This window comes from Xenopus tropicalis, chromosome 2, assembly GCF_000004195.4.
Source record: "Xenopus tropicalis strain Nigerian chromosome 2, UCB_Xtro_10.0, whole genome shotgun sequence".
NCBI lineage: Eukaryota > Metazoa > Chordata > Amphibia > Anura > Pipidae > Xenopus > Xenopus tropicalis.
This window is the reverse complement of record NC_030678.2, coordinates 141,621,028-141,635,206: the sequence shown is the minus strand read 5'-3', so window position 1 is coordinate 141,635,206 and position 14,179 is coordinate 141,621,028. Positions and strand designations below refer to the sequence as shown.

The window sequence follows — 14,179 nt, the reverse complement described above, 5'->3', positions numbered from 1 at the left end:
CTGGGTAGCCATAAGCTATTGCCCTTAGAGACACATGGTCATATTACAAAGAAAATATATCCAAAACAGATAAGATTACACTGGAATTTCAAGGACAAAATAAAGATGATGAGTTCAAGGCAATAAGGCAAAACAACAAAAGGGAGCACAAGGTAGTGCTAACAGCCGCGGGTAGAAAGAGCATGGAACTGGGGATATTGTGCCTCCACTGGTTCCAGATATATGCCACAGTGACAGGTAAGTGGTTCAAGTGAGCAAAAGATCACAATCATACCAAAATCTGCACACTTTATTGGAGTACATCTTTTCATAGGACAATTATAAGACACTGCTATAGGGCCAGAGCAGTTGTATTGACATTTCCTAACTGAAGGAATGTGCATGTAACAGCATTCAGTCAAAGGGATAAGGATTAGTTCTGCAATATCATTCATGCGAGACCTAGCATTAACAACCCGCCCAGGTAGACCATCGAGCATTTCTTCCATGGTTGCCCAACATTATCCACTTAGTGTCCGAATTTTGTGACCCAGTGCATGCTTTGACTAAATTCTTTTACTGCAGGAGACACACATAGCATATGGAAAAATAAGGCAGGGCTCAAAACACTTTGGACCCCAGGCCTTCAGCTAAACATCCTTGCAGTCAAAAAAATCTGATGATTTGACCTCTGCGCCTATATTATACTTAGGGCCAACAGAAACCTGTCAGGAGAGGACTTTATCAACAGAAACCTGCCAGGAGAGGACTTTATCAACAGATGCCCTCACCAATAGGATTTTAAAACCTGCCTGATAAATTCTGATTTTTAGATATCAATGAGGTAGGACCTCTAAAAGCCCCATAGACAGGTCAGTAAGCTGCGAACTTGACATGGAAAACCCATGTATGGCCAGCTTTAATCATCTAACTATGGCCACCGCTTTAAAGGGCTTACTCAATTTTAAACGTATTATTTAAAGAAAAACTATATCCCCAGAATGAATATTTAACAGATTGTTTATATAATATTCAGAGGCCTATTTGTTTTGTGTGTAAATCAAAATTTCACATAAAAATTAATGGCGAATTTATCGAAATGTGTTTTATTTCACTTCTTCAAACCAACAGATTTTGCGCTATTTCTGGTGGAATTCACTTTTTACATGGCGAAGCCTGAGGCTCTGTGCTGAATTTTGTCGCCATGTCCTATTAAAGAATCTGACCAAACTGGAATATATCACTAAATATTGTTTTTTTACACCTTACCTTGAGCCACCATTTTGAGTCTGTGTGTTCTCTCACAGATCACATGACAGGAAATGATGCAGCTCTAACTAACAGGAAGTAGTGTGGCAGAAAGAAAGACAGAACTTTCATTCACTGGCTCATGTGACCTAACGTATGCACGTACAACAGAGACCGTTTTCGCACACCCTAGCTCTCCAAACTTGAACGCCTGGTGCACACTGCTGGAGGGATCGGCACCCTCCCAGAACTACAAAAGGCAACAAAAAGCAAGTGGCACTCAGGGCTACAAGAGAACAAGCCCCTTAAAAAAAAAAAATTCCGCAATAAAAATTTTTTAAGGGGCTTGTTCCCTTGTAGCCCTGAGTGCCACTTGCTTTTTGTTGCCTAGCGTATGCATGCACTTGGTTTGTTTGTGTGAACTGTGAATCATAGGATCCCAGGGGTGGCCCTTAGTACTTTAAACGGCAATTTTCAAGTTAGGATTATCCAGTTGCACAAATTGCTACGAACATATATTTTTATGAAAATGGTTTATTTAGATGAAGCAGGGATGTATTTTTATGGATACCTACATTTCTGGGGGGTATAGTTTTTCTTTAAACAACTAGACTGATGTACAAAGCTTAGGTTACATATACAGTTGCAATGGGTGCAATTTAGCACCTATGTAAATCATACACAGTGTCTTGTACTGTGCGGTGCATACTCTTCCCTTATGCAGATACTAATAGAGAAGAAATGTACAACTAGACAATACTGATCTGCTTCAGAAGTTCTCTCTCCATAGCTCCATGTTTTCATTACTTTCACATACATGTTATTGTTACAAAGAACCTTACACAGGGGAAACTTTTTAATCAGTGCCCTTTAAATGTGGTCACTCATGTCTTTCAGAAAAGGCCTATATCTCAAGCAATATTGCAGATTGTCATATCACATGAAGCATTGCAGCAATGCCAATCCCTTGAATACCAGAAAAAACCTGTCAAGCAATACATTTTATAGTCCATAATCTTACCAGGTACAGTAAGTTAAAATACTTTAAGGTGGTCAGGGCTGGCAGAGAAGCCATAACCCACTTAAACTTTCTTGACCTAAAGCCTTCACTTAGACCCAAAAAGGTTTTCTTTTGCCACTACTCAAACTGTATTATTTTTTTTTTTTTTTAAAAAACATCATCTCAAGAACAACAGGCCTGTATTCTTGTATATATAAATATTATGTATATGTACACATGTACACTGGCCCATCATCCAATCCGCTCTTTAAAAGAATGGCAAAGGGAAAGTGACCCCATGTTTCACATCTTGGTAAGGACTCAGCATCCCACATGGATTGCTGTTTGTAGCTTGCATTTTAAAATATTAAAAACTGCTGTGTTTTTAAGTGTCCTTTAAGACCCCACACACCCATACACAATATCCATTTAATTTATGAACACTTGCAAATGTGATCTGATTGCATTCTTGACGGAAGCTTCTATTTCTTGAGGCTTAGCCAGGGGTTTCACTTCTCCACTTCACATGTCCCTGCATGACAGAACATGTTGCCCATAGAGGGAGAAGTGATCGGCAAAGGAATGAGGCTGATACAGGAGAATAGACTACATGATTGAAGAGTCAGGAAGCGAAATAGAATGAACACTATAGAAATGCACTGGGGTTTGCACGGGGGTCCTTCTGATTCCTGTAGCGGAAAGCAAGCCACACACCAAGAATCTGTTACAGAGACAAAAACAGAAAGCAGGCTTTCAATTACTAAATGCATTGTTACATTTTACACTTAAAAAAAAAAAAATTATTACTAGCAAACTATTTACATCAAACATTTAGAAACCCAGCGGTAAGGCTAGCCATATATGCCCAGATTTGCTAGGCAGTTCAGCCAATTCATACCAAACTGCTCAACCATGTGGACATGTATGGCAATTCAATGGCCATTTCAACAGAATACTGTGGTTTTAGTTGACTGAGGATTACCTGTACTGACAAAATTTCCGCTGGTCAGACATAATTCAATCAGCAGCCCAAACTAATACAACAAAAAGAAAAAAGTTGGGCACACGCAAGTTATGGTCACTTGTACAATGACAGTTCATTTGGCCCATGGGCTGATATATTGGGTACCATACCTACTTATGCTATGTATGGCCACAGCCTTACACTGGGGTATTAGAAACAAAGGAAAGCAGAATGTCCCGCAAATTAGAGGTCGAGGTTGGGGTTGTTTTCTCTGCAAAAGAGGTGCTTGCAAGGGGACATGATCACTCTGTACAAGTACATTAGAGGGGATTATCGACAGATAGGGGGATGTTCTTTTTTCCCATAAAAACGAGCAACACACCAGAGGTCACCCCTTTAGATTAGAGGAACGGAGCTTCCATTTAAAGCAGCATAGGTGGTTTTTCACAGTGAGGACAGTGAGGTTGGGGAATGCCCTTCCTAGAGATGTGGTAATGGCAGATTCTGTTAATGCCTTGAAGCATTGGATAAGTTCTTGAACAAGCATAGTATCCAAGGCTATTGTGATACTGATATCTACAGTTAGTATTAGTGGTTGTATATATAGTTCATGTATGTGAGTGTATAGATTGGTAAGTATAGGTTGTGTGTGCTGGGTTTACCTGGATGGGTTGAACTTGATGGACTCTGGTCTTTCTTCAACCCTATGTAACTATGAAACTATATTGTGTCACATTAACATTTTAATTTCTAATCTAGAAGGAACTCTATAAAGAAAGTTACCTCAGTAAAACTGAAGAAAAGCCCAACACCTCCGAGGATTTTCAGTGCTTCATCTGCATGGTTTAACATTTTATCCCCACAGCTTAGGCATTTCTGAGGGTTTTGTGAACAGACTTGCGCCTACAGGACAGAAACAGAGTCAGTCATTAACCTTCATTTTATCCATATCCTTTAAAGGAAAGAGAGCTCTACAGCTGGCCATACATTGCCAGATTTAGCCGAGCACAAGTCTGAGTGCATAGTGAAGCAGTAGACAAGGAAGTGAAGAGCCAAAGCAACTTTTTACTTTCAGCACTTTGGCCATTCAGGCTGTTGGCCTAAGAGAAAAGAACAATAGGAAGGTGGCTGTAAACATGGCCAAATTTCTGGATTACTGGATCATTTTGGCCAGTGTATAGCCATCTAAATATGAAAAGTATAGTCTATTTTAAAGCTTGTCCAAACTAGAGATATTGGTCTAGTTGCATCCAGACAGACTGTAGATGAAAGTTGGCCATAAATGGGCAATTGTAACCAATGACTGTTGGCAAGGGCATGAGCTAATTGGCTCATGTATAAGGCTATAAATATGCCCTCCCAATCAATGTATGTGCTGAGGACCTGGCTATGCAAGCAGAACTTCAAATATATGACCAGCTTAAATCTATGCAAGTCTTTGGACCTACAATTTCTCCTACGATTTCTATAAATATCGAACTGGATTCCCTTTGGCATGGCAGGCTACAGACGTGGGACATTAGCCTAAAGCAGTGATCCCCAACCAGTGGCTCGGGGGCAACATGTTGCTCACTAACCCCTTGGATGTGGCTCTCAGTGCCCCCAAAGCAGGTAGTTATTTTTGAATTCCTGACTTAGAGGCAAGTTTTGGTTGAATAAAAACAAGATTTACTACCAAATAAAGCCTCCTGTAAGCGGATAGTGTGCATAGAGGCTGCCTAATAGCCAATCTTAGCCCTTATTTGGCACCTCCATGAACCTTTATGGTGCTTGTGTTGCTCTCCAAGTCTTTTTACATTTGACTGTGGCTCACAAGTTAGAAAGGTTGTGGATCCCTGGCCTAAAGGAACAGTAACACCAAAAATGAAAGTTTTAAAGTAATTAAAATATAATGTACTGTTGCTCTGCATGGGTAAAACTCTGTTTCAGAAACACTACTATAAGCTTCTGTGTAGCAACAGAGGCAAATAAAATAACACTAAATGACACAGGGTAAACACTGGATAACAGATAAGCTCCGTAAAAAACACTACTGTATTCTACATAGCTTATTTGCTGTGTAACCTGAGCCTTTCCTCCTTTGAATGGCTGCCCTCACGGCTACACAGCAGCTTATTTATATAAACTATAGTAGTGTTTCTGAAACAAACACACTAATTTTACCTGTGCAGGGCAATAGTACAGTATGTTTTAATTATGTTAAAATACTTTATTTTTTTGGCATTATTGTTACTTTAGAGTAATGTCCCCGCGGGGAACTAATCTCTGCGAAATGCCTTACCGGCAAAGGGAATCAATGGTGAAAAGGCCTGCGCATCGCTTCAGTTTTTGTGCTAAGTCATGCTAAGTTTCCTCCTGCACCAACTTTGTTGCCGTGGAAAGGCATTTCGAAGAGATTAGTTGCCCCCGGTAGCGAAGATTTATCGTGGGCAACTAATCTCTCAGTGGGACATTTCCCTTAACTAACTGACTCTGCAAAGTGACCTGCAATTTTTGAGCCGTGTTTGCAAAAGTGATAAGTGGGTGCTTCTGAAACTCACAGGGCCTGTACACTGGGACAGAAAATAGCGTTACTGGCACATGTTTGGGCAGATCCAGCTTCTAATACTCTTGGACTTTTCACCTCAGCCATTCCAGGGACTTTTGTGTGCTCTCCTATGGAGTTACTGCTGTGTATGCCATTGCCCTGACCTAAGCAAGAGAGCAAGTCATTTTCTGCAAGGTCATCTGCCAACATCCCATTTTTGCACTACTGGTCCTTGCTACAGACACACACTAGTAAACAAGTGAAATATTCCGAGAAGTGTTATGCCTGCCAGTCATGCTTTCAATAAACAGCACTGCCAAATGAGTAAATGGCAAAATGTTATGGCAGATCTTTTAATGAGCGCATACCTTACTGCAGAGAGCGACATCCATTTTAAACTCTTCCCTGGCATCTGTAGTGTTTAAAAACCCACAGCATTCCAGCGTTTTCTCTAAATTCAGCCTTGTGTCATTGCTCATCCGAGTCCATGTTGTATTCAGGAAATACTCCTGCAAAAGAAAACAAAAAACAATTACTCAAGATCATTTGACTTCCACAGAAGCTAGTAAGCGTGCGCTAACTAATTAATCAATTATCCCTGCCCTGCAAATGAACTAATAGGTTTCATTTTTATTATTGCAAGAATATTGTATTCCAGAAAATTCCTAAGAGGTCCTTGGTATATGTCCTGTTTCTTAACTTTGGGTGCCCAGAAGTTGCTGGACTACATCTTCCAACATTCTTCAATATATATAGAACCGTAAGCATGCTGTGAGTTGTAATACAGCAATATCTTGGGACCTACCCAGGACTCTAGGAGGCAGTCAGTGCTTCCAACTTTAAAAACCCAAATCATCTGTTTGATCTACTGTGTCGCCTTCACAAGGCTTTTGCACAAATCATACACATCCAACCAGAGGACCCCCATCTGCTCCTCCAATACAACTCCAAACTCTGGGGGAACAGAGATGAGACATTCCTGGACGAGCCACATTTATTGTTTCCATTGTTTATTCATCTCCTTGTGACTCATTAGTTTAATTTCACTAAATGCTATGGCATTTCAATGATGCTTGCAACGACTGTTTGCATTTGCAATACAGACAAGAATTAAGCTCAATTACTATAATGGTTATAGCTAATTATTATTGTATTTAAATGCTATAGATACTTTTCTTATTCTCTAGACTTTAGAGAAACAGAGAAGACTAAAATATATTTACTTATGTGGGAATCAGAAAATAGTCAATGTTCAATAAAGGCCCAGTGTGTGTTTATGCACAATGCCACTTTCAAGCAACTCTCCAAAGAAGTGTCCGACAACACAGGCTGAGCTTTGTACTGACTGGGGAGATTGTCTTCTTGTTCATTAGAGAGATGTTTGCGTCGTTCTAAGAACAGGGTATTAAATTTTAACAGGTATAGCAGGACCTTTCTCTGCTGCCACCATTGGTAATCTACACCGGCAGATGGCACAGACTATAATAAAGCACCTTATATCCATGAGGTCTTACACAAGTATGATTGTGTTCATTCAAATACCATTCACAATACATGCTCCTCTGCCCTCTGGAACCATTCCTTGTTTCCATAGATATGAAAGGGGTCCAATAGAAATTTAAGTGAAAAGTCGTAGTTTTCTCAGTTAAAACAATAGAGAAAATATATTTAGTGCCAGCCTATTTCGTTGACCTCTTGTTGAACAAGAGGTCAACTATCCCCTATTACTATCCCCTAAAAGGCAGTAAAACAGCAATTAAAAGCTTGTGATTTGAGCAGCTCCCACAACTCCCCTTCATGGTTGCTGTTCTTGTAGAACGGGTTCATTAAATATGCAAGTGACTTTTAAAATGATAATCTGCATTGCATATGGATTGTTCTCCTCTTCCCCTCAGTTATGCCCTGCTCTCCTACATTCCTCTATCACCTTGGGGCATATTTACAAAGAAGCTGAAGTAAAGCTCTCCACAATTGGCCAGAGGGACATTCCACCACTCTTTATTTTTACAGGATTCTCAGGAGGTATATTAATCAATAGGTGAGAGTTCGGAAAATGAAGCAACGCTTATGCCTTTCCACTTTATTGTCGGTGCATTAGTCACCAAGGGTAGCCGAGATAAACAGTGGACAACTAATCACCCCAGGGGCCATGAGCCTAAAGGTCAAACAAAGAAAGTCCATACACTTCCTTGTTAACTCAGTCCATTATCCACTGGTGCAGATCCTCCCGATGCTATAACAATGAGCACAAGAAAAAAAAAGGAAAAAACACACAAAACGATTTGCTGGTGTAAAAAGAAACCTCAAACCTGGTTATTGCGGAGTGCACATACAGACAGACAGTGTACTTTTTCCACTGATGAAGAGGGCGTGAAGCTCTTAAAATGTTTGGTCTATATGTGCACTCCGCAATAAATAGGTTGGAGGTATCTTTTTACACCAGCAAATCGTTTTGTGTGCTTTTTCCTTTTATTCTTGTGCTCATGAGCCTAAAGGTGGCCATACACGTAGCAATAACGATCTTTCGTGCGACCATTGGTCACAGGAAAGTTCGTTCGTTCGTTCGTTCGTTCCCACCCTGCATTTACAGAGCAATATTTTGTGTTTACACTTCCAATTCCTTTGATATTAGAGGAGTTATTTAAAATATATACTTTCTAAATACTAGGGATGCACCGAATCCAGGATTCGGTGAAAATTCTGCCTTTTTCAGCAGGATCCAGATTCAGCCAAATTATGAATCCTTAAAATCAAGTGACTTTTGGTTACATGAACATGGAAGTAAAAAAAAACAAAAAAAAAAAACGTAAAGCCTAATGTACATATGCATATTGGGATTCGGTTTGGTATATGGCTATATCTTTCACGAAGGATTCTGGTTCAGCCAAACCCAAAAATATTTTATTCAGTGCGATCATAACAAATCTAGAACCTTCTGTATTCGGTCAATAAAACCAGAGCCAATCATATACAGCTTAACGCACACCGGATAACCATAGGATGGTAAAAGTTTTAACATAATTAACATTTGATTTATAAATAAAACCCGAGAGCTAAAGCCAGCCTTCTCCATTTATAACAGTTTTTGCAAAGTGCTACACTAGGCTTTCTTATTGGATTTAACAAACAGAATCTGTTTAGCAATCGGAACACTTACCTGCTGTGATCTGTTCATTGCTAAACAGGAACACGAGACAATAAACTGAAATATAAAGACCAGAATCAAAACAACCATATACTGAATACGTTGTTAAGGAAATCACCTATTATTCATTATAAAAATAAAATTGAAGGAAGTCATAACTTATTAAAATCACATGCGATATTAATTCTCTGCCCCTAACTTCATCACTTATTAACACACAGCGCAAAGGATACAATAAAGAGCATCACTTGGTGATGACTAACGGCCCCAATCAAACCAATTATGGCAATGAGTAGAAGGAAAACTCCAATGGCAATCACTCCACCAATGATGTGTATACTAGAGACGATTCCAAAACCTTTACCCCATGCTGCCACACCAATCAACAGCAGGCCCACCAGCTAAATTGAGAGAAGAAAAAAAAATTACAACAATAAACACAGTATAAAATTGCTGTTTTTTTTTTAGTGTTTTTGAAAGGGACTAAGGCATGACATACTGACACTCTCTAAAACAAAATGAAAAATGATCACTCGCTTCTGCAGAATATTTAAAAGTAAAACCAAATACAGTGGATTACTATGAAACCCTGCTTCCTTTTACCTCTCTCACTTCCCCTTTATATTTGCATAGTCATTACACCCAGACATAACGAGACATACTTCAGTATCTAGGGACGTTGCACAGTGTAACTAAAATTACAAACCCTTGTGTCAGGCAAAACATGTGACCACTGCATTTTCAATCTTCCTTTCATACAAATAAAAGCCACTCAAGGCTGACTCAGTTTATTTTCTGGTATTTATATAGCACCAACACATTTACACATGATTCACATCAAGCCCTGCCCCAGCAGAGCCTACAGTCTTAGCTCCCAGTCACATTTACTCATTCAAGGGTCAATTTTATTAGGAGCCAAAAAAAAAAAAACACATGACGTATCTTCAACTGATTTGATCATCTTTATATAGGCTAATGGCACACAGGGGCATCCACCTCTGCAATACAGCGGCAACCAGTTGTCACTGCTTCTAATTCTAAGAATCAGCCCTGTGTGGCATTAGACTTACATATCACAAATATATGGTACTACTAGAACATCAATATACCCAGTCAGGCCTAAAAACAGTAGTAGTAACAAGCTATGCAATGATAAGAAAGACTGCCTAAATTATCTTATGTATTTTTAATTAAATATACACTTACATTCAGGGCAATCTGACAAAGTCCACATTACACTGGCAGGTCATGCCAATAAACCTACCAGTTTGTTTTGAACAGTGCGATATAATTGACTATAGTGTGCCTGTGTCTGTAGTAGAAAAGCTACAATGGCCACTGGGTCTAAGACTGATGTGAAAGATAAGAATCTTTATTTAGCACTTTGTTACATCACCAACATATACATATAATATATGAAGATGTGGTCTTCTTGGAATGTTGTGCCTTCACCACTTTATATATGCCTTCAACTTAAATCTGACAGGGACTGCAATGAGGGAGGGACCACATAATTCATATAGACAGAAAAAACATCCTCTGCCCTCACCCATATCTTTATACAAAGCAGGGCAATTACTTCAAAGCCATGGCCAGACCAGGGATGACTTTAATGAAGCTGGCCAGCTTGAATATACTGCATGATATGGACACACTATCCCTGTTTTGTTTAATAGGGAAGGCACTTGTTTCAACAGAGCATGGTTATGAACAATCATTTGGAATGAGTGATAACAAGAGGTGCTTTGTTCTTTTGGTACTCGATGTGCTTTCTATACTACTCGGAAAACTGCTTTTTGAAATCTTCTGGGCACCCCCAGAATAAACAAGTATTGCTGAAATCAATGTGCTATAAACACAATCTGCAGCTAAAGGCCCAGAAGTCATTTAGCAGTTTTTTTTTTTTTTTAATATGAAATGCATAAAAGCCCTTCATGTGTGTCTCATCATAGGTACAGACTGAAAATGTAAAACTATTATACATATATAGAAAAATAAAGAGGAAATAAATCAAATACAGTGGATGAAATTCATAATATGTAAGCATAGATTAATGTAAAGTGCTGCATTTATATTTGTTGATGATCAAGGACATAGTAACATAGTAACATAGTAAGTTGGGTTGAAAAAAGACATACGTCCATCAAGTTCAACCATAATGCCTATATATAACCTGCCTATATGGATGACCAATAGCACTTCCACCTCTGACCAACATCAGGGATGAGGTCATAAAATCACATGTTCACACATTTCCTGAAAGCCATGATTAAACCAAGTGACTTATATAAGTACCACATCTTCCTAATTATGTTCTTAGTTTAGTATTCAGTAAGGTATTTATATAGTTATTCACTTTTGATTATAATTATCCCTTTAATGGGGATGTAAAGCTAATAACAATATTACACTACCACTGGGCTACCACTGACTCCTCTTATGTTCGTTGTTTTTATACTACTACATAGTAAGTAGCCTGTATTGCGCAGGATTTTATATTACATTAAACTATTTTACACTATTTCTGCCTCATCTTCTATCCTATACATATTGCGATATTGGATCCCTCTTCAATCAATGCCCGGCTGGGATTGATCTACATGCTCCTTTTTAAGTTGTTCTGGTGAGCAGTTACAATATTATTATAATATATACAGAGTTGGGGTCACTTTACCTAGCATTGGTGTTTGGATTAAGCACTCACGTTCCAATTTGTTTTGATCCCTTTATTTTATTGATCTGCACAATAGATTTTTTATTTTTGTTTTCATTTTCATGCGCTTCCATTAATACTACTGCATATATACCTTGAGGCTCATCTAAAGGGGAGCTAATACCAGGAGGAAGCAGCACGTTGATTCACATTGGTATCCACCACTTTGAAGATTTATACATACGGACTCTTCATCAAGAAGCGCTGGGTTCAGGAGTGTTTACTCACTTCTCAAACACTAGAACAATATTACACATACTGCTTGTAAACCTGAAAAGAAGCATCTTTGCATCATACTTCAATTAGAAATCTTGTGTCGTTTATTTAACGTAACTGGATTCTGTGCAGCTGAATTCACTTTTTTCCTCTCCCTCCTGAAGCTGCATAGAGGAATCCTTTCACGGCTGTCCAGAAAACTATCAGCTCTCCTCTGCATTCTGAAGGGCATGGAAGCAGAGCGGGGTTGTTTCTCACTGAGATTAGCCTAAATGATAAATAAACAAATGAAACAACCTGCTCCACTGTCCTTCAGAACGCAGAGGATCGCTGATAGCTTTCGGGATGGCCGTGAAAGGATTCCTGTAAGCAGCTTCAGAAGGGAGAGGAGACAAACAGTGAATTCAGCTGCACAGAATCAGTTACTTTATAGAAACAGTACACCATTTCTAATTGAAGTACATTGGAATGACGCTTTTGTTTAGGTTTACAAGCCTTTAATAAGAGACTGAATAACAACAGGAACATTGCATTGCCAGACATGCTGGCTGGGCTGAGGCTACAGATATGAGCCAGGGATACAAGCCTGTGGGTACACACACGGAGGAAGTTGCAACTGAGAGCACTGAAATAGACGGGGAAAAGCTACAAACATTTCTAACACAAAGGGCAAGAGGACAGATTGGCAGAAAGCCGATGGGGACAGCTGAGAGCAAAGTCCACTTGGGTGGCTGGGTGTAGCAATTCACATTGTGAGAATAAAGGGCAATCGGTAAAGACTGGGGGGGGGGGAAGTGGTTTGTCAATGTTAGTACTTACCATGTACACCACATTCAGCGCACACAGCGCATTCTTGGAACACGTGAAGCCTCCGCACACCATCTTCCTCCCGCCGGGTCAACCCGGTCTTCCCAGCTCTCAGCTTTCGGGGCTTTTTTTCTAAAGCTTTCAGCTCCGCTAGTCTCTGACGTCACCACCTTATTCCGATTGGCTGAGTGCGGGTGATTTCTGAATGTTCATTGGCTGGCCATAGACACATTCTTTTGCGGAAGGGGTAATGCAATTCGCGGCATGACGTTGTATAAAAGCGCGCTCGGTTAAGGCGGCCATTTTGGTACTCCCAGCCACTCCCTGCTTTTGTATTATCTAATGGAGCTTTTATATTACATTTGTTGTAAGGTTACTAGATCGCTGATATAAAAGGTCTATTGATTAAGTCATATTGCAGCCCTTCGCTGCCTCTGATAACCGTGTAGCTCTTGAAGCTGAATTTCTATAATGGTTTTTCGTAATGTGGTTAACCCTATTGCCCCCTTTGTGCTGTCAGTGGCTGTTCTACTACTGTACGTAAAACTTGTTTCGTCATAAGGAATTACGGCTGCCATAATGAATACAAAACGTTTTTATATGCTAGGTCAACTAAATACATGATGCTGTCTTTTATTAAAAAATCAGTAAAAAATAATTAAATTAAGAAAATGTCTCTGAGTTTCAAGTTGAATGGATAATAGCTTTCCAGATGGTAGATCTTATACATATTTATAATATCATCTCTTGTTTTACTATTCACAATTACATACACACTAAATTACTTCTCTTGAGTTTTCCAATACTTAAGATATATGTTTTGAAAATATTACATATTTTTGAAATATGTTTTGAAAAAGAATATGTATCTCTTCTCTTAGAATGAAATTGTTATATTATAAGCATAAATCAATATTATGGCACAGTTTGCAATTCTATTTCTGTCTATTTGCCAGAAACATTAGTGTCTGCCCATTAAAAAGTGTGTTCATGTAATAATATCCCCTAAGCCCTATTTTAAAATATAAGGATATTAACCCAATGCTAAAGAGTTCCATGACTGTATTTAGGCATGAAGCGCAAAGCCAGTGGATTCCCTAAGTACTGTATAAAAGGATTGTATAGAAATCCCTGTATATACAAATATATTTAACAATGCACTCCCTATTGTAAAATATAAGGATGTTGTAAGTCACCGAGGAGTTTCATGTCTATATAAAGGCACAAGGCCAAAGGCTAAGTGCTTGTATACAGGCTATGGAACTCGAAATGATATATCTGAGCACCAATTATAACTACTGACATTATTAAGCACTGTTTCTCAAGATAACATTTACAGATTATTCATGGAATTATTTTATGTATTATAACCTTATAATATATGAGTCATGAATACACACAATGACTAAACTTAAATTCTGCTGTGTGTTGTTTACCTGGAGAATTAGATGTAGAGATGTAACCTTCTGCAATCCAAAAATGATTTTGTACTTTTGGTGTTTAACACCGCAAATACGATGTAATTGCATACATTGCAGAGCTGTCAACTTGAGGGAGGAGGCGGTGATGTCACGCGCATG

At 38.9% G+C, this 14,179-nt stretch overlaps 1 protein-coding gene across 3 annotated transcripts; it reads right to left on the bottom strand.

The window, feature by feature from the left end:
• Window positions 1-268: 268 nt before the first annotated feature.
• tspan31 (tetraspanin 31) lies at window positions 269-12,825 on the bottom strand. Of its 3 annotated transcripts, none has more exons than XR_004221067.1 (7): window positions 12,612-12,825; window positions 9,097-9,264; window positions 8,876-8,956; window positions 6,087-6,227; window positions 3,975-4,094; window positions 735-2,948; window positions 269-704 (listed from the first exon to the last, which is right to left on the bottom strand). XR_004221067.1 is itself a non-coding variant. In NM_001017068.3 (7 exon segments), coding segments are annotated over 6 exon segments (648 nt in total). In that variant the 5' UTR covers window positions 12,675-12,721; the 3' UTR covers window positions 272-967; window positions 1,835-2,873.
• Window positions 12,826-14,179: the final 1,354 nt, after the last annotated feature.

Excerpts from the sequence above, each read along its gene's own strand:
- tspan31 (XM_012957025.3), bottom strand. The coding sequence starts at position 12,674 with ATGGTGTGCGGAGGCTTCACGTGTTCCAAGAATGCGCTGTGTGCGCTG. Across the intron at positions 9,265-12,611 it reads CGCTGAATGTGGTGTACATG|CTGGTGGGCCTGCTGTTGAT; the intron begins GTAAGTACTAAC and ends CTCTCAATTTAG. Across the intron at positions 6,228-8,875 it reads CAATGAACAGATCACAGCAG|GAGTATTTCCTGAATACAAC; the intron begins GTAAGTGTTCCG and ends TTTCTTTTGCAG.